The 26,582-nt window shown below is 44.5% G+C and overlaps 1 protein-coding gene across 1 annotated transcript in view; it reads left to right on the top strand.

The window, feature by feature from the left end:
- The window catches only part of LOC145349767 (contactin-associated protein-like 5), an 803,770-nt gene that overhangs the window by 142,725 nt on the left and 634,463 nt on the right, over positions 1-26,582 (top strand). Inside the window, exons 2-3 of the mRNA XM_080198309.1 lie at positions 12,898-13,008; positions 24,159-24,352. Coding sequence (XP_080054435.1) covers positions 12,898-13,008; positions 24,159-24,352 — 305 coding nt within the window. The remainder of the gene's footprint in view (positions 1-12,897; positions 13,009-24,158; positions 24,353-26,582) is intronic.

The raw sequence follows: 26,582 nt of genomic DNA, 5'->3' as shown, positions 1-26,582 counted from the left end.
TTAGCATGGTCAATCAACCTAATCCACACATCTTTGGGCTGTGGGAGGAAACCAAAGCACCCGGAGGAAACCCACGCAGACACGGGGAGAACGTGCAAACTCTGCACAGACAATCACCTGAGCCAGGAATCGAACTTGGGCCAGCTGTGAGGCGGCAGTGCTGTGCCGCCCTTTTGCTATGAAAATGTTTGCAACGCTTAATCGGAATAAATTCTTTTGGCTTCCACATCGCAAGCTTGTGTGAATGAATCTTCAGAGGGGCAATCGACCAAATAATTGTGTAATACAAAAAAAATTACTGTGCAAATCATCTTTCCTCGCGGTTAGGATGTTTCTTATTTGTCCTCATCTCTAAGGGGAACATAAATTCGATTTCAGCTTGTTTAGTTGTTGGGCAGAAGGGGACGTTATAATTTTGTACGAACCAGTGTGCACATTTTATATCTCAGTTGATCTGGAAACATTGACTGTGCTAAATGCATAGAGGAAAATGTTCTCGATTCCAGTGTGTCCCGCACAGACTGAGATGTAATGGATATATCCAGTTGTGAGGCTATAGAAATATTTTACATGGGTTGAAGTCACTTGATATTAAATGCTCCCAAATGGAGAGGCATCATATTTCACTGCCAGTCTTGGCATGTTCTGCTCCCCAACTCATGGTGGATTACAGCTATTTCAACCAAATGTACTTCAATTTTCTCCCTGGTCTGCAGTTTCTTCGTGCCATATGCTGTACCTGCAGTCAGGAAGCTGGGAGGTGGGGTAAGGGTACTGCTGCCAGGGTGATTTGCTGTTGGGACTTTGGGACTCCACCACGTGCCAACATAGAGAGAGTAGGACAAGTTTGAAAGTCCTGGGAGATGCGAGCAGCAATGCAGAATGTCCCAATGCAAAGAATGCAGCAATGTATGAGACAACCCCATGCATTGGTGCAAGGCATAGAAACATAGGAAACAGGAAGAGAAGGAGGCCCTTTGGCCCTTCGAGCCTGCTCCACCGTTCATTATGATCATCTAACTCAGTAGCCTGTTACTGCCTTCCCCCCAAATCCTTTGATTCCCTTTGCCCCCAGTGCTATATCTAACTGTTTCTTGAAACATTCAATGTTTTAGCCTCAACTATTTTGCATGCGAGTGAATTCCACAAGCTGACCACTGGCTGGCTGAAGAGGTTTCTCCTCATTTCTAACCTACCTTGTATCCTCAGACTGTGAGCCTTGGTTCTGGATAAACTCCTTTCTGCACCTACCCTGTCTAATCCTAGAATTTTATAGTTTTCAGAGTTCATTCTTCTGAACTCCAGCAAATCCATAAGACCATAAGATTAAATAGACTGGGTCTGTTCTCGTTGGAGTTTAGAAGGATGAGGGGGGGATCTTATAGAGACGTATAAGATAATGAAGGGGATGGATAGGGTAGAGGTAGAGAGATTCTTCCCGCTTAGAAAGGATAGCAGGATGAGAGGATACAGCCTCAAGATAAGGGGGGGACAGTTTAGATCGGAGTTGAGGAGGAACTTCTTCACTCAAAGGGTGGTGAATGTCTGGAATTCTCTGCCTGTTGAAGTGGTGGAGGCTGCCTCGCTAAATATATTTAAGTCAAGGGTAAGTAGGTTTTTGATAGACAAGGGAATTAAGGGTTATGGGGAGAAAGCGGGAAAGTGGAACTGATCCACTTCAGGTCAGCCATGATCTTGTTGAATGGCGGGGCAGGCTCGAAGGGCTAGATGGCCTACTCCTGCTCCTATTTCTTATGTTCTTATAAGACACGGGAGCAGAATTAGACCACTCGGCCCATCGAGTCTGCCCCACAATTCAATCATGGCTGATATTTTTCTCATCGCCATTCTCCTGCCTTTTCCCCATAACCCCAATCCCCTTATTAATCAAGAACCTATCTATCTCTGTCTGAAAGACACTCAATGACCTGGCCTCCACAGCCTTCTGCGGCAAATCGAATCATGTCCCCTGTTTTAAGCAGACGTGTATTCTGAATCACGCTTGCCCTGACTGTTATGTGAATGAAAAATGTCAACGTTGGGCAAATCTCGTTGACTTACGTTTGGATTGCTACATGCTGCTTAGGACATTCAATTATGGAAAGTAAACTGTCACATTGAGTCATCTTCATATTATTCTGCTGCATTACTGACAGGAAGCCTATAATAGGAATGTGGTGGTACAATACTGCAGCGGTTTTATTACTGGACTAACAATCTAGAGGCTTGGATTAATAATTCAGAGAATTATGACTTCAAATCCCATCAAGGGAGTTTGAGAATTTGTATTCAATTCAGAAACAAATTCCGTATCAGTGAAGGTAAACAAGAAACCAAAACACTCATATTCTTCATGCTTTCTGTTCATTAATTCATGGGACATGGATGACGCTGGCTGGCCAGCATTTATTACCTATCAAGGGCGGCACGGTGGTTAGCGCTGCTGCCTCATAGCACCAGGGACCCAGGTTCAACTCCCGGCTTGGGTCACTGTCTGTGTGGAGTTTGCATGTTCGCCTTGCGTCCTAGTAGGTTTCCTCTGGGTGCTCCAGTTTCCTCCCATGGTCTGAAAGACTTGTTGGTTAAGTGCATTCCACTGCCCCTGATATCGCTCTCCCATATTAATCATTGGTAAATTCCAGGATAACCTTTGATTATTTTTCTTTAAAATGAGCATTAACTCCAGAAACTGTCAAAGAAAGTGCAGCAGTAAAGCTCTGAATTGAAACAGTGTCCTGAACATTCCTTGTTCTCTTTTTTTTACTTCATTCATTGGACGTGTGCATCGCTGGCTAGGTCAGCGTTTATTACTCATCCCTAGTTGCTGGAGGGCAGTTGAGAGTCAACTGCATTGCTGTGTCTCTGGAGCCACATGTAGGCCAGGCCGCGCAAGTGCAGCAGATTTCCTTCCCTAAAGGACATTAGTGCACCAAATGGGCTTTTCCGACAATTGTTTCATGGTCGTCAGTAGATCTTTGATTCTTAATTAATTCTTAATTCTGTTTTATTGAATTCAAATTCCACCAGCTGCCATGGCCGGTTTCGAACCCGGGTCCCCAGAACATTAGCTGAGTTTCTGAATTAATAGTCTAGTGATAATACCACTAGGCCATTGTCTCCCATAGCTACTCAGTTCCCTCCTCACTGTATAGATACCATTGATCACGGATTATTCTTCTTATTATTATTTTTGTTGTTCTTTCACATTTTGTCAACAAAATCATTTACATTTGCAGTTGGACTGCTTTGCTCCAGGAGAATCTTCTTAATTTTCCTCATTTGGGTTACTTTGACTCTGGACAATTGACTCCCCCATCGTTGTGACAGATCCATCTTTCTGTTGCCAGGCTCTCTCATAGCAGAGACTCCGTTACCCTTGAAATATCCACTTCCAGCTCATTTGGCCCTGATCCTCTCTCTTGAGTTGCAGCTTTGTGAATGTCTCCCATCCTTCAGCTGAGCTGAAGTCCAGTCCCTTTCTGTCAATCCTTTAATCGGTTCTAATGCTATTCATATTGACAGCACTTTCTTTCAATTATTGTACAGCGAAGTAGGATCAATCTTTGTTCCCTCTTTTTCTTCACCTAATTTAGTTCTCTCCCACTGTTTCTTTCATGTTTCATTCGTTTTATGATATATTGCTATCTATCTATTGGAAAGATCCAAAAATGATACTTCTTTGGTAATAGTTCTGAAGGCTTTATAAGGCCTGCCCACCTCCACTAGTTTGTTGTTGATTGTCACCATAACCATAGCCTTTGGTATCGTCATGTTTCTTCTCTATCTTTCTCCAAGCCCCCCCTCAGTCCGATATCCACCCATCTGGTTTCTTTTTTTCCTCTTGTGTTTCTCCTTGAACTGATGTCAGGATGAGGCTTCCTAGTCCTTGTTTTTGATGTCCCTAGTAGGCCATACATCTGCCTAGCTGTATTTTGCAATCATTTTTGATTTGATTTAATATTGTCACGTGTATTGGGATACAGAGAAAAGTGTTGTTTCTTGTACTCTTTATTACCATTCATAGAGGAGAAGGAAAAGAGAGGGTGCAGAAAATAGTGTTAATGTCATAGCTAGGGTGTAGAGAAAAATCAACTTAATATATGGTAAGTCCATTCAAAAGTTTGATGGCAGCAGGGAAGAAGCTGTTCTTGAATTGGCTGGTACGTGACCTCATTTTTTTTTTCTGACAGATGAAGGTGGAAGAGAGTATGTCCAGAGTGCATAGGCTCCTTAATTATGCCGGCTGCTTTTCCAAGGCAGCGGGAAGTATACTCGGAGTCAATGGATGGGAGGCTGGTTTGCATGATGGACTGGGCTACGTTCACAATCCTTTGTAGTTTCTTATAGTCTTGGGCAGAGCAGGAGATGTACTAAGCTGTGATACATCTGAAAAAGATGCTTTCTATGGTGCACCTGTAAAAATTAGAGTTGCAACAGACATGACAAATTTCCTCATTCTCCTGAGAAAGTAAAGGCGTTGTTTGGCTTTCTTAATTATAGCATCAGCTTGAAGGGACCAGGACAGGTTGTTGGTGACCTGGACACCTGGAAACTTGAAGACTTCGAACATCCTCATTTTGATTTCTGAACTTTCATCTGATGTCACCACTCAGTGGCCCTTCTGTCCATCCAGCTAGTTCTGAGCACCTTGCACTTTATTCTTTTCAAGAACTGTTCTCCTCTTTCTTCCAATGCTCGCATCCACACAGTGCAACACGACATACCATTACTAGATCTTCTTGCAATTCAGTCCTGATTCTTCTTGACTTCCGGACATTGCATAACTCACTGGTCATACCTCTCGCCACAGCTAATCTAACCTGGAGTTGAATCTTGGAAATAAATTTGGCATTCATCATTAAGTCAGGATACTTGAAATTGTGGACTGTCTCCAGCATGGTGCCTCCAATCCTGACTCTCCATTGCCATTCAGAAGCATATCATTGGTTTTTGCCTCAGTTGTGTTCAGCCTGGAAGGCAAACTTTGATTAGGCATCATCTCTCACCCTCCTTCTTATTTTGGCTATGACTTTGGTGTTGTGTGCAGACCTGGTTCTGTATGCCGTGACCTCTGTGTCTCTCTGGTAACTTTTTAACCTCATTATCTTATCTCCCACAACATGGGACAATCCTGCCTGACCCCTTTTTCAATTCAGCACTGGTTTGTATGCTCCTCACTAATTCTGACAACTCTCGAGGCACTTTTGGACTCCTCCTATTGTAAAAATCACCATTCACTGGAGCTGGACAAGGAATTCCCGCCAGTGGGAACAACTGTATGATTTCACCCATTACGTGCAACCCCGATAAATTGCACAAAACATTTTTTATTCTGTAGAAGAAGTGGAAGACTTTTGATGCATGATATCATTTAATATAATTATTCTACAGATGGAGTGTAACTTCATTCTATTTTGAGTGATCTTATGAGGTGGAAAGATCAAATTAATCCTGAGCAACAAAGTGGAATGATTGAACAAGAAAGGTCTACGCTGTTAGTGAGAAGCATTGAAGCCCTCAGGTGTCTCTGTGCAACAAAGCTTGTAAGAGTTCAGAGGACAACGACTGGTTCATAATTATAGCAATCTTTTCTTGATCAGCAAGGCTGAAGACTTTGCTGATAACTGCTTTTTACTCCGATACCTAGTATTCAGCACAATTTTATCATAGAATTATAGAATCCCTGCAGTGCAGAAAGATGCCATTTGGTCCATCGAGCCTGCACCAGCCCATATCCCAATAACCACATTTATTTACCTTGCTAGCCCCCTCATACTAAGGGGCAATTTAGCATGGCCAATCAACCTAATCTGCACATCTTTGGACTGTGGGAGGAAACTAGAGCACCCGGAGTAAACCCACTCAGAAATGGGCAGAACATGAAAGTGACGCAAACCTGGAATTGAATCTGGGCCCCTTGTGCTGTGAGGCAGCAGTGCTGACCACAGTACCGTCATGATAATTACTTCCTCAAAAACTAGATAAAGCACAAAGACAGAGTGGGATAATGTATAAATAGAGAAAAAGACAAGATTGAAGTCAATGGAAAAGATTCTATTTTTAGAATTGTGTTCAGTGTATAACAAGTTGCTGATTCACTATGAGCCCATTACGCACTCCTGACTTGGCAATTCCACCTCACAAAGCCTGCTGACAGTAAACTTTCAATTGCAACAAAACAAACAGAACTCCAGTCGTGATTCCACCCTCAGTTCACAAGGTGGGTGACAAAAGGCCAGCTCATCTCATCCATCCTTGAATCACAAACAAACATATGTATTAGGAACAGGAGTAAGCTATTCAGCCTCTCAAGCCTGCCCCAGCATTTGATGACATTACCTACATTCCACAACAACTCAAAAGTAATTAATTGGCTATAAAGTGATTTGAGACATTTTGAAAGTTGCTTTCCAACCTAGCTTGTGTCTTTCTTTCATTATACCAACATGCAGTAAGTGGTGTGACAGTAGCAATGTTGAATTTGGAAGCTGAGTGCAGATTCTCTCAGAATAGTTCCTGAGAGATCAATGGACGTTCAGGGCAGCAAGATGGCACACTGGTTAGCAAAGCTGCCTCACAGTGCCAGGGACCCAGGTTCGATTCCTGGCCTGGATTGCTGTCTGTGTGAAGCCTGCATGTTATCGCTGTGTCTGCATGGACTTCCTCTGGATGCTCCAGTTTCTTCCCACAGTCTGAAAATCATGCTGGCTAGGTGGATTGGCCATGTTGAATTCTCCCCCTGTGTACCTGAACAGGCACCAAAATGTGGCAACTAGGGGATTTTCACAGTAACATCATTGCAGTGTTAATGTAAGCTTGCTTGTGACCCTAATAAATTAACTTAAAACTTAACTAATGTTCAGATTGTGGCTACAAAGAGATCACTATATTTACAAAACAATTCAACTCTGTAGCTAATACAACCATACCACTCTGACTTATTTGGTGCAAACCCTCAATATACCATGAATGGCATCTTTTCCCTTCTGCTGATGATACTATTCCAGGATTTGTCAATCAGACATCTATCAACTGCTTATGAAAATGGAGATTGAATTGTTGGTTTAATTTTTTTCAGGGAAGAGATATATGATACATAATTCTAGCACAGTTTTAACTCAACAATTGGATTTTTTACCCTTCACTTAGAACTTGTCATACAGATCATATTCAACACTGAATTTATCACATAAAGTGGACAAATATAACTAATAAATAAGAAACTCCAGCAAGAAAAAAGTAACACCTCCTCCCCACCCTACCCAAAACCTCCATAACCTCGCAACCAGGCCTCCAACAACCCCAACTCTGCCATTCCTTCAACAACTCCCAATCTCCTCCCCCAGTCTTACAACAACTCCCAACCCTCCAACTGCTCCCAGGTGTCTTCCCAGCTCTCCCACAGTCCCAGCCACTCCACCACCTCTCCAAAAGCCTTCAATCTTCCCCACTCCCTCTCACCTCATCTAATCCTCCTACAGCTCTGGATGTCCTCCGACCATGCCTCCAGGACAACCAAACTATCCCACCCTTCCTATAGCCATGAACCTCCCCTGGGCATGGTCATCACACCCCACCCCTCGCCTCTCACCCCACAACCAATTTCCTCTGAAGATGAGTTTTAACTCACCATTTTTTTTAAGCAGGAACATAGTTTTATTTTATTCCTTCATATGATGTGGACGTTGCAAATTCCACACAACATTTATTGCACATCCTTTATTACCCTTCAACTGAATGGCTAGCCGGGTCTTTCAGAGGGTGGTTAAGCGTTAACCACATTGTTTAGTATTGGGTTCACACATGACTTGGCTGTCTGCCATACATCCAACTTACATAACTAAAAGCCTTACAGAGTTGCCATGTTGGCTACTGATTAGCCTCCTTCCGAGTGGGGAGACTGTCGGCTTAATGGAAGCAGCTTCTTGGGGTTGCTCGGTGGGCAATTGAGCTGGAGACTACAACGTTGACATAGAGAGCTATGGGCAAGACTCTGTGGCTCCTGGCCATCTGGCAAGACCTGTTTACTTGGCCCCTCTGATTTTTAACTTGTTACTTACTTGCCCAGGTAAATCTATATGGAGGAATCCTCTCAGCATCTAACCTGCCTCAGCAGTATGTACAGCCCCCAGTGGAACTGCCTGGGCTTCAGAACTGTTGGTCTATTGAAGATGCTGCCTCTGGTAAATTGGCCAAGCTTGTTCCCTTTGCAGATATGTGTTGGATCTTTTGAGGTTAGAACCATAGCATTCCTACAGTGCAGAAGGAGGCCATTGGGCCATCTGCACCAACTCCAAAAGAACATCTTATCCAGGCCCACTCCTCCTTACATTTATCCTGCTAATCCCCCTAACATGCATATCTTTGGACACTAAGGAACAATTTATTGTGGCCAATCCACCTAACCTACATGTCTTGCGGGAGGAAACCAGAATGCCCCGAGGAAACCCATGCAGACATGGGATGAACATGCAAACTCCACACAGACAGTCACCAGAGGCTGGAATTGAACCAGGGTCCTTGGCACTGTGAAGCAGCAGTGATAACTACAGTGCTGCGGTCGCAAAACAGCCATAGGTTCCCTGCACTGCAGAAGAAGGCCATTTACTCATTGAGTTCTCGTTTGAGATCAAGTACCTGGGCTGATATTTCTGTGTAGCAATGGGATAGCTGTTGGAAATGCTGGGGTGAATCTTCCCACTCCACCCACCATGGGAATGGTGGCAGGTGAGGGGTAGACCACGGAAAGGTCCATTGACCTCGGGTGGCATTTTCTGGTTTCGGGGCGAGCGCAACCAGAAAATCCTGCCCGCTGCCTTTTAGATGAGATGTTAAATCAAGGCCCTTATTGTCAATTGTCAAGTATAATTTTGTAGAGGAGGCACTATAAGAAAGCCCACCAACATCTCTACTTTCTCAGGGTACTAAGGAAATTTGTCATGTCAGTTACGACTCTCACCAACTTTTACAGATGCACCACACAAAGCGTTCTTTCTTGTATCACAGCTTGGTATGTCTCCTGCTGTGCCCAAGATTGCAAGAAACTACAAAAGGTAGTAAATGTAGCCCAGTCCATCTCACAAACCAGCCTCCCATTCATCGACGCTGTCTACACTTCCCGCTGCCTCAGAAAAGCAGCCAGCATAATTAAGGGCCCACGCACCCCAGAAATTCTCGCTTCCACAGGTACAAAAATCTGAGGACTCAAAAGCAGCTTCTTTGCTGCTGCCATCAGACTTTTGAATGGACCTACCTCGCATTAGGCTGATCTTTCTCTATACCTTAACTATGACTTAATACTACATTCTGCACTCTCTCATTTCTTTCTCTATGAACAGTATGCTTTGTTTGTAACGTGCACACGAAACAATACTTTTAATTGTATACTAATACACGTGACAATAATAAATCAAATCAAATCAAGTTATCCTTTGTGCTTTGGCTAATATTCATCTCTTAACTCATCACCAAATACTGGTTACCTGCTCATCACATCATCTTTTGTGGGAACTGCTGTGTGCAAGTTGGCTGTACCGCTCGCATTGATTTAATTTGCTTTATTTATTATTGTCACATGTATTGACATACAGTGGAAAGTATTGTTTCATGCACGCAATACAGACAAAACATACCGTTAATAGAGAAGGAAAGGAGAGGGTGCAGAATGTAGTGTTACAGTCATAGCTGTGTGTGTGGAGGGTGGGTGGGGTGGGGCGGGGGGCTGGTGGCGGGGTACAGAAAGATCAACTTAATGCAAGGTAGGTCCATTCAAAAGTCTGACAGCAGCAGCAGGGAAGAAGCTGTTCTTGAGTCAGTTGGTACATGACCTCAGACGTTTGTATCTTTCTCCCGAAAAAAGGCGGAAGAGAGAATGTCTGGGGTGCGTGGAGTTCTTAATTATGCAGGCTGCTTTTCGGAGGCAGAGGAAAGTGTAGACAGAGTCAATGGATGGGAGGCTGGTTTGCGTGATGGTTTGGGCTACATTCATGACCTTTTGTAGTTCCTCATGGTCTTGGGCAGAGCAGCAGCCATACCAAGCTGTGATACATCCAGAAAGATTGCTTCCTATGATGTGTCCCCATAAAAGTTGGTGAGAATCATAGCTGACATGCCAAATTTCCTTAGTCTTCTAAGAAAGTAGAGACGTTGGTGGGCTTTCTTAGCTATAGTGTCGGCATGGGGGGGACCAGGACAGGTTGGTGGTCTGGACCCCTAAAAACTTGAAGCTCTTGACCCTTTCTACTTCATCCCCATTGATATAGTCTGTACCTGTAAAGACTTGATAATCTGTAAAGACTCGCATTCCAACCATTATCTTGCAATTGAGTCTGTGTCTCTCCGTGCCCTGTTTGTGAACCCAACTCGCCACTCACCTGATGAAGGATCATGATACCAAATAAACCTGTTGGACTTTAACCTAGTGTTGTGAGACTACTTACTGTGCCCACCCCAGTCCAGCACAGGCAGTTATGGTAGCTGCACTTCAGGAAGTCATTAATTGGGTCTAAAGTGCTTTGGGATGTCAATGCAAGTGCCACATAAATGTACATGTTTCCTTTCCTCTTTAATTTCATTTGCCAGCGCACCTCTTATCTTTCGGTATGAATGTCACGTGGGGGCTCGAACAGATGTGCACAGTTACAGTCATTTGCAAAGTCGGCTTTTGAAATGCAGCATTAAGTTTTGAATGGCTTTCCTTCCAATGCAAGTTAGGAATAATATTACAAAATGATATTCAAAATCTTGCAGCAAAACCTCATCGCTTTAAAGCGTTTGCTAATTGCAAGTGATATACCTGGAGTGATTCAGAGCAGCTCTTAATCAAAAGGCTTGATGTTCTTTGAAACCTTATCCCTTGTCTCTGAAATCTTTTTAATTAGTGTGAAAGAATTGCATACTGATCTCTTGACATTTCTCTGATTTCATGGAATCATTAGTAGCATCAATTTGCTTTAAATTAAGATGGAACAGAAGGAAAACACATTTGAATAAGAGGGAAAGAAAGGTTAATCTTGTATTTATCTGATGATTCATATGGTTTTAGTCAAGTAAGTTTTTTTAGGTTTTGTTGGTGGGGAGGGCTGAATTGGACTGGAAGCTCTGAATACAGCACAGCTTGGCAATTGTTGTCAACTCTTGCGTATGTTCCTTGAGGTTTTGTCATGTGACTGCCTGCCTCCAAGTGCCCCACCCCCCACCCTCCTGCTTCAAGTCACCTGACAGGGTCATCCTCACACTGTATGGCCAACTGGAAATTGAGGAAACGCTTTGGAAGTATTAGAAGCCTGTTGGTCTATAAAGTGGCCAACATGCAACCTTTCCAGCTGGTACTTGGAAACAACACCACTTGGATGCCACCCCCACCCCCCACCCCCCACCCACCCACCCCCCCCCTCACCATTTTGATTTGAAAATCTATTGCCGTTCCTTCACTGTCACTGAGTCAAAATTCTGGAACTCCCTAACATCACTGTGGGTGTACCTACACCTCAGGGGCCTCAGTAGATCAAGAAGATAGTTCACCACCACCTTATCAAGGGCAACTGGGGATGGGCAATAAATGCTGGTCTGGTCATCAATACCCACAACCCGTAAATGAACTACAAAAAATGTATTTGGCTCACTTTGTTGTTGGATAGATTCATAGAATTTTACAGTGCAGAAGGAGGTCATTCAGCACATCTGCACCAATCACAATTTCACCCAGCGCTATCCCTATAACTCCATGCATTTACCTGCGCTAGTCACTCAGCCAATAAGGGGCAATTTAGCATGGCCGATCTACCCAACCCACACATGTTTGGATGTGGGAGGAAACCAGAGCACCTGGAGGAAACCCAGGCAGACACGGGGAAAATGTGCAAACTCCACACAGATTTCCATCTTAACCTATCAAAACAGAAACATCAATAGCCACCTGAATTTATATAGCATCTTTAAGGTCCCAAGGTGTTTCACAAGAGAGTTGTAAAATAAACGTGATACTAAGCCACATAAGAAACTGAGTTACGTTTTAAAGAATGCCATACAATTATAGAATCTCCACAGTACAGCTGGATGCTATTTGGCCCATTGAGTCTGCACTGACAACAAGCTCACTCTATCTGCATAACCCCACATATTTACCCTGCAAATCTCCCCAAAACTAATCAACCTAACCCACGCATCTTTGGACTGTGGGAGGAAACCGGAGCACCCGGAGGAAACACACGCAGACACGGGAAAAATGTGCAAACCCCACACAAACAGTGACCCAAGCCGGGAATCGAACCTAGGTCCCTGGCACTGTGAGGCAGCACCACCCTGCCACCCTAACAGAGTAAGGAGAGGTAGAGAAGTGAAGCTGTTTGATGGGGAGTATCCTGGTAGCTGAATATACAGGCAGTGGTGGTGGTGGTGAAGTGGTTAAAATTGGGATTGTGCCTGAGTCTGGAAATGGAAGCGTGCAGGTGTCTTTGTGAGTTGCAGGTGATGACAGAGATAGGGAGAGGTAATATCATGGACAGATTTGAAAACAAACATGAAAATTTTAAGATCAAAAAAGTGTCAAGACTAAGATTAGGACGGGGTGATGGATGAATGGGACAAGATTGGATGTGAGCAGCAGAAGTCTGATGAACTCAAATTTCTGGAGGGTACAAGATGAGAGGTCAACTGGGGAGCATTAGACTAATGGTAATAATTAGTCCCGAGGTAACAAAGATGTGGATAAGTGTTTCAGCTGTGGATCAGCAGAGACAGATTTAGGAACCAGGCCATGTTATACACAGGTGGAAATACGTAGAACAAGGTTCCAATATGCATTCATAATCTCTAAGATGTATAACCTTGTTAAACCTCTTTGCTGGATGAGGAGGTTCATAATTAAAAAATTTAAATGTTTGTTTTCTCAAACAGATAATTGTGACGGGCATCTGGTGTCGGACTTACTGAAGTTAGCTTTCGATTCCTCGTCAGAGTTCTCGAGCAGTCATAGCCCTGGTTTCGCAAAGCTGAACAGGAGAGATGGTAAGAGGCAAAAAATAAAACTGTACCCGCTGATGATTTGCTCACACATTGCCCCTCTATCCACATTCACAGGCAGTTCTCTCTGTCCAACCTATAGTTAACTGGCGCTGTGAGGGTTTGGAACGCAGTGGTCCTTTCTTACAAAGACATCTATTCAGTTCACATTAAATTTCTTCAGATGCTATCATCCTTATAGTTAAGTGCTGTGGGAGCACTCATTTCCCCGGAGAGCCATAGATCTCAGATATTCCACTCAGATGCTGATGCACAAATGGTGATTAATGGTGATATTATTTCCAAGCTCTTGAGGCCTGGGAGTTTTTGTTTAAATTTAGCTCTGAAATGTGTTAGTGTAAGAGGTTGTGTTCGACACACAAGCGGAATGAGTAATGGTTCAAAAACTTTAATGTATTCCATCTCACTCGCTGGGTAAGTGTGCAAAAAGGCAGTTGGTATCATGATAGCTAAAATTTGCATGACAATTTGGAAACTAGTATTTATAAACCCTAATGACGTGCATTTTCTTTCAAACCAGTTTGTGAATTCTTTTCTGCTTTGTTTCCTTGAAGAAGGAAGATGAAAATGTTATGGGGAATTAATGCTTTTATTGTGCAGCGGCTCGTTTACATTTTTGTGGGTGGCACAGTGGTTAGCACTGCTGCCTCGCTGCTCCAGGGACCTGGGTTCGACTCCTGGCTCGGGTCACTGTCTGCGTGGAGTTTGCACGTTCTCCCCGTGTCTGTGTGGGTTTCCTTCACGTTCCTCCCACAGACTGAAAGGCGTGCTGGTTAGAGCACTCCAGTTTCCTCCCACAGTCCAAAGATGTGTGAGTTAGGTACTAAATTGCCCCTTAAGTGTCCTGGGATGTGTAGGTTAGAGGGATGTGGGACTATGGGGGTAGGGCCTGGGTGGGATTGTTACCGGTGCAGACTTGATGGCCAAATGGCTTCTTTCTATACCTTTTAAAAAAATGTGAAGAATTGAGTGCTTTTCAGTGCTTATCTCAGAGCCAGTATGGTGACTTTGAGAGCACCGGCTTTCACAGTTCCGTTTAGTTTGATTTTAGCCGGAGTTATCTCAATGCTGTACAATTACTCTTGTCAGAAGTTTCTTGTGAGTTGGATATGGTTGTATTGTTGATATCGTTCTTTATTGCTGTGTGCTATGGATACTGGAGAGAGGCGTGGCATGGTGATTAGCACTGCTGCCTCACAGCATCAGGGACCCGGGTTTGATTCCGGCCTCACTGTCTGTTCGGAGTTTGCATGTTCTCCCTGTGTCTGCACAGGTTTCCTCCAGGTGTGCTGGTTTCCTCCCACAGTCGAAAAAATCATGGAATCAGAATCCGACAGTGCAGAAAGAGGCCAGTGAGCTTCTCAAGCCTGCACTGACCACAATCCCACCCAGGCCCTAACCCCATGCATTTACCCAATCTAGCCCCCCTGACACCAAGGGGCAATTTAGCATGGTCAATCCACCTAACCAGCACATCTTTCGGACTATGGGAGGAAACTGGAGCACCCAGAGGAAACCCATGCAGACACGGGGAGAATGTGCAGACGGTGACCCAAGTTGGTAATCGAACCCAGGTTCCTGATGCTAACCACTATGCCATACCGCTCTACAATATCCATAGCACACAGCAGTAAGGAATGATATCAACAATACAACCATATCCAGCTCGCAAGAAACTTCAAACAGCAGAGAGTAATTGGGTCACTGTCTGTGTGAAATTTGCACACTGTTTCCTGGGGTGCTCCAGTTTCCCCTCTCAGTCCAAAGAGGCGCAGGTTAAATGGATCGGCTATGCCCAATTGTCCCTAAGCGTCAGAGGGATTAGCAGGGTATACACTTGGGGTTACGGGGATAGAATCTGGGTGAGATTGTCAAACTTTTTTTTAAGTTAAAATTTATTCATTGGTATCACAAGTAGACTTACATTAACACCGCAATGAAGTTACAGTGAAAATCCCCTAGTCACCACACTCCGATATCTATTCAGGTTCACTGAAGGAGAATTTAACATGGCCAACCCACCTAACCAGGCCAACACACATTTCAGTGACTTATGAACAAAGACTCCTAAGCCCTTTTAGACATCAACACTTCCCAACCTCTCACTATTTAAGGAGTAATCCACATTTCTGTTTTTCCTATCAAAGTGGATAACTTTAACATTATGTTCCATTTTCTATGTGCTTCCCACGTAACTTGTCATAGGGATTTACCCCCATGATGCCTCTCTGCCTCCTCCTTATAACTCACAGTTTCACCTAATTTTCAGAGAGTCGGTGAAGCCTCAATGGGCCAAATGGCCTCTCTCTGGATTGCAGGGATTCGATAGTTCTATGGGCTGGGGCCCAAGCACTGAATCACACTGCCAACCTGGTACTGACCTGTTCATTGCTACTCTCTGTTTTCTGTCCATTAATTTGTAGGTTTGTATGTTACCTCCAATCCCATTTCCTCTCATTTTGTTTACTAAACTCCTGTGAGGGACCTTATTAAAAACCTTCTGAAAATCCAAATACACCACATCAATTGGTTCACCTTATCTATTCTGATAGTTGCTCCCTCAAAAAACTCTTTTACAGGTTTGTCAAATTTTTTTTTAAGTTAAAGTTTATTTATTAGTATTACAAGTAGACTTACATTAACACTGCAATGAAGTTACTGTGAAAATCCCCAAGTCGCTGCACTCCAGCTCCTGTTCAGGTACGCTGAAGGAGAATTAAGATGGCCAACCCACCTAACCAGTACGCCTTTCAAACTGGGAGGAAACTGAAGGAAACCCACGCAGACACGGGGAGAATCTGCAGAGTCTACACAGACAGTGACCCAAGCCGGGAATTGAACCCAGGTCTCTGGCGCTGTGAGGCAAGTGGTGCTAATGACTGTGTCACCAACATGGCTTCATAAATCCATGCTGATGCTGCCCAATCCTTCTGTGATTTTTGCAGTGCCCAGTTATCACGTCTTTTAGAATAGATTTTAGCATTTTCCCTGTTATTGACGTTGGGCCAGCAGGTCTGTAGTTCCCTGTTTTATCTCTGCCTGCTTTCTTATTGGGGCTATATTTATTATTATGTAATCTGTAGGAATTGTGAAAGAATCTACAAAATTTGGAAAATGACCACCAACCCATCCGCTATCGCTTCAGCTACCCTCTGGGATGTTGATCATCAGGTCCAGGAAATTATCAACTTTCCCATTAACTTCTCCCCTTTTAGTCATGCTAATTTCTTTCAGTTCCTCATTTAGATGATTACAGAATTATAGCACACAAGAAAGGAGGTAACATATTGGCATGGGTTACAAATTGGAATCATAGAATCCCCACAGTGCAGAAAGAGGCTATTCAGCCCATCAAGACCACACTGACTACAATCCCACCCAGGCCCTGTAAGTCCACATATTTATACTGCTAATCCCGCTGACACTAAGGGGCAATTTTAGCACGGCCAATCCACCAAACCTGCGCGTCTTTGGAGTGTGGGAAGAAACTGGAGCACCCGGAGAAAACCCACGCAGACACGAGGAGAACATGCAAACTCCTCACAGACAGTGACCCAGGGCTGGAATTGAACTTGGATCCCTGGTGCTGTGAGGCAGCAGTGCTAACCACTGTACTACTGTGCAGCCCTCTGGCTGAAGACAGAATAGGGATAAAGAGGTTGTTCTGACATTGTCAGGCTGTGTCTTGTGGGGCACCGCAAGGATCAGTATTTGGGCCCCAGCTGTTCTTAATAGGTATCAATCATTTGGATGCGTGGACCAAATATTCCCAAGTTCCTGGTGCCACAAAGCTAGGTAGGAATGTGTTGTGAGGAAGATGCAAGGTGCTTTGAGGGGAATGAGAGGAAAATTGGTGAGTCAGCAAGAACAGGGCACATTGGAATATAGTATGCAAAAATGTGAAGTTATCCACTTCGATAGGAGGAAGAGATGTGTGGAATATTTCTTAAATGGTAAGAGATTAGAAAATATAGATGTACAATGGGACCTGGTGTCCTCATTAATAAATCATTGGACACTAACATGCAGACTTAGCAAGCAATTAGGAAGGCTAATGGTATATTTGCCTTTATCACAGGAGGTTTTGAGTACAGGAGCAGCAAAGCCCTGCCCCCTCTCTTGCTCTTTCAGCTGCTGCTGAATGTCTCTGGGTCCCCCTCTTTCTCACTTTTTTAGTTGCTGCTCTCTGCTTCTGGTTCCCCCTCTCTATCACTCTTTCAGTTGCTGCTCTCTGTCTCTCGGTCTCCCTCTCTCTCTCTCTCTCTCTCGCTCTTTCTTTGCTGTCTGTCTCTGGATTGCCCTCTCTCCTGTTATCTCTTTGTTGTTAATATGTGAAAAAGATTTTGACTGATTGGATTAACAGAATTGGATAATGATTGTCACTCTGACTGCTGGTTGGGTGGAAGTTTCCTGTCCCGTCCACATGAGAATGGTATTGGGGGGGGGGGGGGGGGACGGTGCAGCGTGGCTGGGAAATCCCACCCAAAGCAGCAGAATGTTTCATATGCAAAGTCAGAATTCCAGAAGTTTGTGCCCAGATCGTAAGCGTGGGGTGGGGCAGATGTGAGAGTGGGATGGTAGGGGGCAGGGATATACTGCTGTCGCACTTCTAGTAAAAGCTGGCATTGTACAAAGCGAATCTGCTACAGCCTGTAATGGTCATCCGCTCTGGGGAGCGACCGAGACCTCTCCTAGCATCTCTTGTGCACCATGAACAGGTTAGCTCCGCTGAGATTGTGAAGGCAAAGCTATTGTGTTTCTTTCCCAGTAATTTTACAGGAGCGCAGTGGTGAATTGGAATTTTGTGATCTCCAATATTGCAATATGGATTCTGTAGAATTCACACTTATTACTTGGCCTATTTGCTATTTTTCTAAATCTGGCGGCTTTGCTGAAATGTGCAGAGGAACCAGTTAAAGCAGATTCAATGAAGTGGGGGAGCGGGCTTATGGAGGAGTGTGGGGGTGGAGGGGGGTTAATGGTCAGAAGATACAAATAAAGATAATTGGTAAAAGAAGCAGAGTTGTGACGTGGAAGAAAAATTACTCAGCCATTGTTATGTCTTGGAGTACGCTGCCTGGGAAATAGATTCACGATGGCGCAGTGGTTAGCCCTGCTGCCTCACGGGGTCCTGAGTTTAATTCCGGCCACAGGCCACTGTGTGGAGCCTGCATGGTCTCCTCGAGTCTGTGTGGGGTCTTTCCGTGTGCTCCGGTTACCTCCCAAGATCCAAAAATGAGCCGGTTAGGTTGATTGGCCGTGCTAAATTGACCCAAGTATCAGGGGGATTAGCAGGGTAAATGCATAGGATTGTGGGAGTAGAGCCTGGGTGGGATTGTGGTCGGTGCAGACTCGATGGGCCAAATGGCCTCCTTTTGCACTGTAGAGATTCTACGATTCTATGAATGGTAACCATTAAAGGGTAATCAGCCAAGTACTTGAAAAGGAAAAACTATGGCAGGAAAAGAGTTGGGGAATGGAGCTAATTGGACAATTCTTCAAAAGCGCCAGCACACACACACTTGGCCAATCTCCTTTTGTGCTGTAAGATTCTATAAATGCAGTTGTACAGTGATTGCCATAATGTGCGATGCAGTTTCTACATCTTGTATGCTCTACAATATCTCTCAATAGACTTGACTACAATTACAAGGGATACACAATCTGCCATTATCGACAAACAACCTCTTGTGTATCCAGCGTTGAGAGAAGTCTTTGTCAGACGAATGCATTGTATTATTATTGCAGGCTCCTGGCAGACTAACTATGAGTGCTAAATGTTGTAGGAGCACTTGGATTTCAGAACCTCACTCCTAATTTTTTTTTTGTTAAATCCTGCAAATTAATTCCGTGAAAATACGCTCTTGTCGTTTTCTTTCGAGGATGATAAAATTGCAGGAATATGAAATCCCGAGGAAATTGTTTTCAAATTTTTACTCTCTTAGCTGTTACTCAGACTTATCATTCAGGGTAACCAACCATCGCGTAGTTTAGGGAATCATCCTGTCTCTTAGGTTCAGCCTCTGTTGGCTTCTTGGGATTTCATTTGTCCTGTGTTTCTTGGGTAGTGACGGTGAGATTGCTGGGGATTCTCCTATTGCTGCTGCACTTGAATCTTTATTGCCTGCTCATATGCACTGCGCTCCTGTACACATGCTTCCATCAGCCCACTTAGCAAGACTCGAGAGGTGGTCTGGATCAGCTCTCACACAAGGCCACCACTGTGAAAAATGTTAAGTTGCCAAAGCATGCTGGTGCTGCTGGGCTTATCAGGGGGTTGGGGAGCAATTGGGCGAGGGGGTCAGGGCAAGATTGGGTAGGGGGTGAGGGAGGGAGAGGAGAATGGAGAATTAGCAGAGCCATAGCTAATGCAGAGCAGCTTGAGTAACAACCTTCCTTCCCTCATAAGATCAGAGGTGGGGATGTCCACTGATGACTTCGGCACCATTCACGACTCCCCGGGTACTGAAGCAATCCGTGCCCAAATGCAGCAAGACCTGGACAAAATCTTGGCTTGTGCTGACAAGTACCAGGCAATGGCCATCTCCAACACGAGAAGATCTAATCATTGCCAGTTTACATTTAATGCCATTACTTTTGCTAAATCCGTCCCTATCAACATCCAAGGTGTTATTACCATTGACCAGAAAAGCAATTGGACTAATCATATAAATACTGTGGCTACAAGAACAGGCCAGAAGTTAAGAATCCTGCAGTGAATAATTCACCTCCTGACTCTCCAAAACCAGTCCACCATCTACAAGGCACAAGTCAGGACTGTGATTGAACACAATCCACTTGCCTGGGTGAGTGCAGCTCCTACAACACTCAAGAAGCTTGACACCAGCAAGCTCCCACAAACAGCTATGTGATAATGACCAGACAATTTGCCTTTTTATCAGAATCATAGAATCCCTACAGAGCAGAAGGAGGCCATTTGGCCCGTCAAGCCTGCTCCAACAACAATCCGCCCAGGCCCTATCCCCATAACCCCACGTATTTACCCTACTAATATCCCTGAGACTCAGGGACAATTTAGCACGGTCAATCCTCCTAACCCGCACATCTTTAGACTGTTGGAGGAAATGGGAGTGCCCGAAGGAAACCCAAGCAGACACGGGGAAAATGTACAAGCTCCACACAGACTGTCACCCAAAGCTGGAATTGAACTCAGGTCCCCGGCTCTGTGAGGCAGCAATGCTCACCACTGCGCCATCACGCCAGCCCATTGCTTAAGGGATAAGTATTGACCAAGGCGTAGGGGAGAACTCCCTTGTTCTTTGATTCATGCCATGAGATCTTTTATAAGGCCTCAGCTCGAAGTTTCATCTGAAAGTTCCTACAGTCTGTGGAGCGATCATGAACCACTTGAGATGAGTGTAATTCCACTTAGTCATGGAGCAGAATTTTCTGCCCACCCTACCTGACGGGTTCTGAGGCAGAGCAGGGGGGCAATTGCATGGACTGCATTCCCTCCTGATTCCTCTCGCCTTGACCTACTTGTTCCAGGGAGAAATAACAATCAGGGTCTCAGAGAGAAGCCCACCCCTGGCCCCAGTTAGGTTCCTTCATGGCCACTTTTGGCCTTTTCCTGCCCAGTTCCAATTTACTGGCTGCTGGGAGAATGATGGTTTGGGGTTGGGAAGACTGGAAGAAAAATCAACTCAAAGCTTGCTCTTAGGCCGTAAATGTTGGGGAGACAGGTGGAAGCAGGGTAGGTGCCATTTCTTACCCATAAGGCTCGGTTACCTCTGAACCTCCCTCCCACCTCATCCCCTCAGGCTGATCCCACGAGACTCCAGTTGTTCCCTTCATAACCCCCAAGATGTTCCCTACTCTTCCTGCCCTGGAACCCCTGCCACTTAACTGTCCTCCGGGTCGTTGGATTTAGTTCCAGGCAGTACCTCTTCCAGCCACTGTGGCACTATGCCTGGAGGAATGGGACAGCTTCCGAGCAATCTGATTGGTCTGCAGCTCTCCAAGGCAGGATGTTCTATCGAGAATGGCAAAAGGCGGAACTTCTGCTCTATCAATGCTCTTCAGAGTGTAATATGGCACTGGGACTGCTAGAGTTGGTGGGGATGTTTTCCCCATTGACTCTTCGGATGATGGGGGCTGAACCCCCATTCCTGCCCCCCTGAAAATTCAGACCATGGTTGGCACTGTGGGACAAAGTAGACAGAAGTGAAAAATCACACCAATAGCTTTCACTTCACTGCAGAATGTTCAAACACCTTCTCAGGTAACCATGATGTTTCTCTAGGTTGTGGACACTCTCATGGTTCATTTTTTTATTCATTTGTGGAACATGGGCATCACTGGTCAGGCCAGCATTTATTGCCCATCCCGAGTTGCTTGAGGGTAGTGGAGAGCCAACAACATCGCTGTGGCACTGGAGTCACATGTAGGCCAGACATGTAGGATGGCAGATTTCCTTCCCTAAAGGACATTAATGAACCAGGTGCATTTTTGCACCAATCAGCAATGGTTTCATGGCCATCAGTAGATTCTTAATTCCAGATATTTTTTATTGAATTCAAATTCCACCATCTGACGTGCCGGGACTCGAACCCGGGTCCCCAGAATATTAGCTGAGTTTCTGGATTAATAGATTAGTGATTACACCACTAGGCCATCGCCTCCTGGTGTCGGTCTTTGTGTCTTGCTTTTAGGGGTGTGACTGTACTGCCCAATATCGGACTATGTAATAGAGTAGCTCCAGGTAACATAATGTAGTCATGGGCAGGAGTTTACGGCCTCTCTTGGGCAAGACCAGAAATTCCCGCCCGAGGTCAACAGAGATTTCTGCTGTTGGACCCTTGCCCGTGCCGATTCCGTGACAGCCATAGAGATTTCCAGTGCAGAAAGAGGCTCTTCAGCCCATTGCGTCTGTACTGGCCATCAAACACCAACCTATTCCTATCCTATTTGTTAGCCCTTGGTCTATAGCTGGTTGAGCAGTACTATGTAAAAACAGATACTTGCGTTTGTATAGCACCTTTCTTGGCGACTGGATATCCCCAAGTACTTCTCAGCCACTTTTTTGAAGTGTAGGGAACACAATAACAAACTTTGCACACAGCAAAATCCCACAAACAACAAGGTTTTAATGACCAGATAATTTTTTTTGTGATGTCTATTGAGCAATAAACATTGACAAGGCCACTGGGGGTAACTCCGCTGCTCTTCTTCCAAATAGTTTCATGAGATCTTCTACTTCAATCCTCGCTGGCAAATGGGGCATCAATTTAATGTGTCATCCAGAAGGCAGCACCTCTGGCAGTGAAGTGCTCCCTCTGCATTGGACATGAAATATCAGCTTAGATTTTAGTACTCAAGTCTTGAATGGGACTTGAACTTAGAAGCTTGTGACTTAGGTGAGTGTGTTATCAACTGAGCCACAGCCGACGCTGTTGTCACAAGGTGACATATCACTCGCAGATGTGTAGGTCAGGTGAATTGGCCATGCTAAATTGCCTCAATGTCCCAAGGTGTGTAGGTTGGGATTAGCAGGGTAAATACATGGGGTTAGGGGGACAGGGCCTGAGTAAGATGGTCTGTCGGAGAGTCAGTATAGACTCAGTAGGCCAAATGGCCTCCTATTGCACTTAGGGATTCAATGATTCTGTGACTTCTTCCTTGGAATGATTGGGCTATTAGTCATACCTTGGCCAGCCCAGAGTGAGGCGATCACCTCTCAATGTATCAGTTCCACAATCCAGATTGTCTGCTTTTGATGCTTCTCTACAATAACTGTGGCTTTTATTCATTCACTTTGACACATGAGGTGAGGTGAAGCCAAAATTTCTTTCCCCAAGTGGGGAAAAAAAGGTTCACAACTGCTGAAATGTGACGCCTTGTTGCGGCATGTGTCTGTCCAATGGCTATTACTTGTCTCTGAATGACATTAACTTTGAGAAAAAGGGCTAACAGAGACAGATTTCTCTGAGAATCCTCCAGCACAGAAGGACCGCGTGTCATAACACCCGAGCAATCTTTCCCCACAGCTATGAAATTTCTTTTGTTTGTCATAAATATCAAAATCCTATTTGTAAACAGTGGTAAATCTGCCACCCGTTCAGGCAGTGCATTCCAGATTAAATTGTTTTCTTTTCAATTGGGTGTGGGCATCATTGGCAAGGCCAGTATTTATTGCCCGTCTCTAATTGCCCCTTGAACTGAGTGGCTTGCTGGGCCATTTCAGAGGGCAATTAAGGGTCAACCACATTGTTGTAGGCCTGGAATCACATGTAGGCCGGACCAAGTTAGGGTGGCAGATTTTCTTCCCCTAAAAGGACATAGAGCCCCAGGGGGTTTCTAACAACTATCAATGATGTTCGCCATCACTAAGACTGGCTCTCAATTCCAGATTTATTAATTGAATTTAAATTCCACCAGCTGCTGTGGTGGGATTTGAACCCATGTCCCCAGAGCATTAACCTGGGCCTCTGAATTATTACTGTGCTGACATTACCGTAACACCATTGCTTCCCCTCTATAATGATGAATTTGGGCAACATGTTAACTTAATAGTGGTGGCCACACCTGAAAATCAGGAGTAAACACAGTAAGAATTCTCACAACACCGAGTTACAGTCCAACAGGTTTATTTGGTAGCAAAAGCCACGAGCTTTCGGAGCGCTGCTGTGTAAACTGTGTTTACCCCAGTCCAATGCCGGCATCTCCACATCATAATCAAAAGTAAGCCCAGTTGCATCTTATATACAAAATCAATAAATTATAATAAAAGTTTGAAATGTGACAGATTTCTCTACGCATCCCTTCCAGGATGGTGCACAGTGGTTAGCACTGCTGATAGGGACCCAGAATCGATTCCCAACTTGGGTTACTTTCTGTGCAGAGTTTGCACTTTTTCTCCCTGTGTCTGCGCAGGTTTCCTCCGGGTGCTCCAGTTTCCTCCCACAGTTGGAAAGATGTGCTGATTTGGTGCATCGGCCATGCTAAATTCTCCCTCTGTCTACCCAAACAGGTGCCAGAATGTGGCGACTCAGGGATTTTCGCAGTAACTTCATTGCAATGTTAATGTAAGCCTACTTGTGACACTAATAAATGAAGTTCAAACTTTAAGTCTCTCCCTTACTCAATTCTCTTGTTTCACAAATATTTCTTTGCAGGAGCTGGTGGATGGTCACCCCTGGAATCTAACAAATACCAGTGGTTACAAATGGACCTCGGTGAAAGAACGGAGGTCACTGCGGTGGCAACACAAGGACGGTATGGGAGCTCAGACTGGGTGACACGCTACCTGTTAATGTTCAGTGACACAGGAAGGAACTGGAAGCAGTATCGTCAAGAAGACAGCATTTGGGTAGGGAACCTGAAGCTAGTGAACATGATTTGGTTAATAAAAACAAGATAGACTGTTCAGTGATAAAGATAACATCATCAACATGCTCAGAATGGGAAGAGAGATAGTCACATGCATTATTCTGTCTTGTATTGAATATTTACTCTTGCTACTTGCCTCTAATTCTCTTGAAATCCTCCTTGTGGACTTCTATGTTAACGAGAAAGTTGTCTTAAAAGGACTTGAGTCTTAATTATCTCGCCCCTATTCTATCTCTGCTTCTCTGACACCAGTTCACTTCTCATATTTAAGTCCAACACTGACTATACCATAACAGTCATTTGTTTCGTAAAGAATGGATCATCTTTTAAAGTTAAAATATAAATTGCGTCCTCAATAGAAAATTACTCTTCTGTCACCGTGCCAATTTCCTTTCGGTTCTGGTTGATGGGATACATTTGCTGATGTTGCAACTCCAGGTCGGAACAGTCTTTGAAGGAGATATCGGTCAGAAATTTGGTGTGAAATTTGCCATCAGATTCATGTCAATTACCAATTGTACTTATATTCTTATTGTGTTTTGTTGGTTTTCCCTCACATTATTTCCGTGGCAAATGCTGTAAAATACTGTTCTCTGCAACGTTTCATTTCAATTGTTGATATCACACGTTTGGACAGGGGGTCCCTGGGCGTGTGTCAGTGTTTGAAAATGATTCCTGGGAATCTGTCATTGTTTGCATTGGCACATCCACGCCAAATAAGAACATAAGAGAACATAAGAACTAAGAGCAGGAGTAGGCCATCTAGCCCCTTGAGCCTACACTGCCATTCAATAAGATAATGGCTGATATTTTTGTGGACTCAGCTCCACTTACCTGTCTGCTCACCTTAATTCCTTGACTGTTCAAAAATTGATCTATCCTTGCCTTAAAAACATTCAATGAGGTAGCCTCAGCTGCTTCACTGGGCAAGGAATTCCACAGATTCACAACCCTCTGTGTGAAGAAGTTCCTCCTCAACTCAGTCCTAAATCTGCTCCCCCTTATTATGAGGCCATGCCCCCTAGTTCTAGTTTCACCCACCAGTGGAAACCACTTCCCTGCTTTGACCTTATCTATTCCCTTCATAATCTTGTATGTTTCTGCAAGATCTTCCCTCATTCTTCTGAATTCCGATGAGTAAAGCCCCAGTCTACTCAGTCTCTCCACATAAGCCAACCCTCTCAACTCCAGAGGTCACTGCTGCGGCAATGTACATGTTAAACACAAATGCATATCATTCACTGGATGCTGCCAGTGCTGTCGAGTTGAATAATATAGAGTATTAGCTCCTAAATAATTCAGCTGTGGCAGAAATTAAAATTTATTCAGGCCATGCTGAGATGTGATTAGCCAGAGCACAATGATTATTTCTTGGTGCCGTCTGTTCAGGATCATTCTTTTAGCTGAACTTCTTCCTGCTAAAGTTCACAATGTACACTTGGAGTGAGTGGTGAGACAGCTGGGGATGGGCTACAGGGAACATATTCATGTGCGTCACAGGTTATCAGCATAACTGCACACACAGCATTGTGTTTCTGGTGTCTGTTTACATCTGTCAAGCCCTCCCATGTTTGTTGTAAGGCCTGTTCAGAGCAACCTATTATGTGTACATCAAGGGTGCATTTTTTTTTAGAAAGGATTTAATGATACATTTGTTCTGTGAAGATAGTGCAGGTGGACACTGCTGGGTGGGAGATTGGATTTTTTCCGTTCCACCCGCCACGGGAATCGTAATGGGCGAGACGTGGACCATGCAAAGATTCGTTGACCTCAAGCAGGATTTTCCGGTTTTGGGTTGAGCACGGTCGGAACATCCTGCAAAATTGGGAAATGACTCAACTCTCGCCTCGCTCCTCAAGGACGAAGATCCAACCTGATCTCTTCTGTCTGGTCAGGATTAAGCTGCAATAAGTCTACCAGTATCTACATATTGATGAAAGAGATCAAAGCAGTGCTTAAAATGTTGGAAAGCCAATTGTAAAGAGCTAAAGGGCTAGACTTTCCCTACATGGTGGAGGGGTGGTGGTATGTGTGAGCGCGCAGGGCTTGGAATGTTTCTGTCTTCAGAACCCACCCTAGGGGAAACTAGGGTGTCCCTGGCTCAAAACCTGGAATGCCATCTATAACAGCATTATGGTTGCACCAACACCACTTGCTACGGTTCAAGGTGACAGTTCACCACCTCTTTGTGGCAATTTGGGATTGTCACT

This window comes from Carcharhinus amblyrhynchos, chromosome 11 (genome assembly GCF_965287045.1).
Source record: "Carcharhinus amblyrhynchos chromosome 11, sCarAmb.v2.hapA, whole genome shotgun sequence".
NCBI lineage: Eukaryota > Metazoa > Chordata > Chondrichthyes > Carcharhiniformes > Carcharhinidae > Carcharhinus > Carcharhinus amblyrhynchos.
The sequence above is the reverse complement of the archived record's forward strand: the minus strand, read 5'-3'. Positions and strand labels throughout refer to the sequence as shown.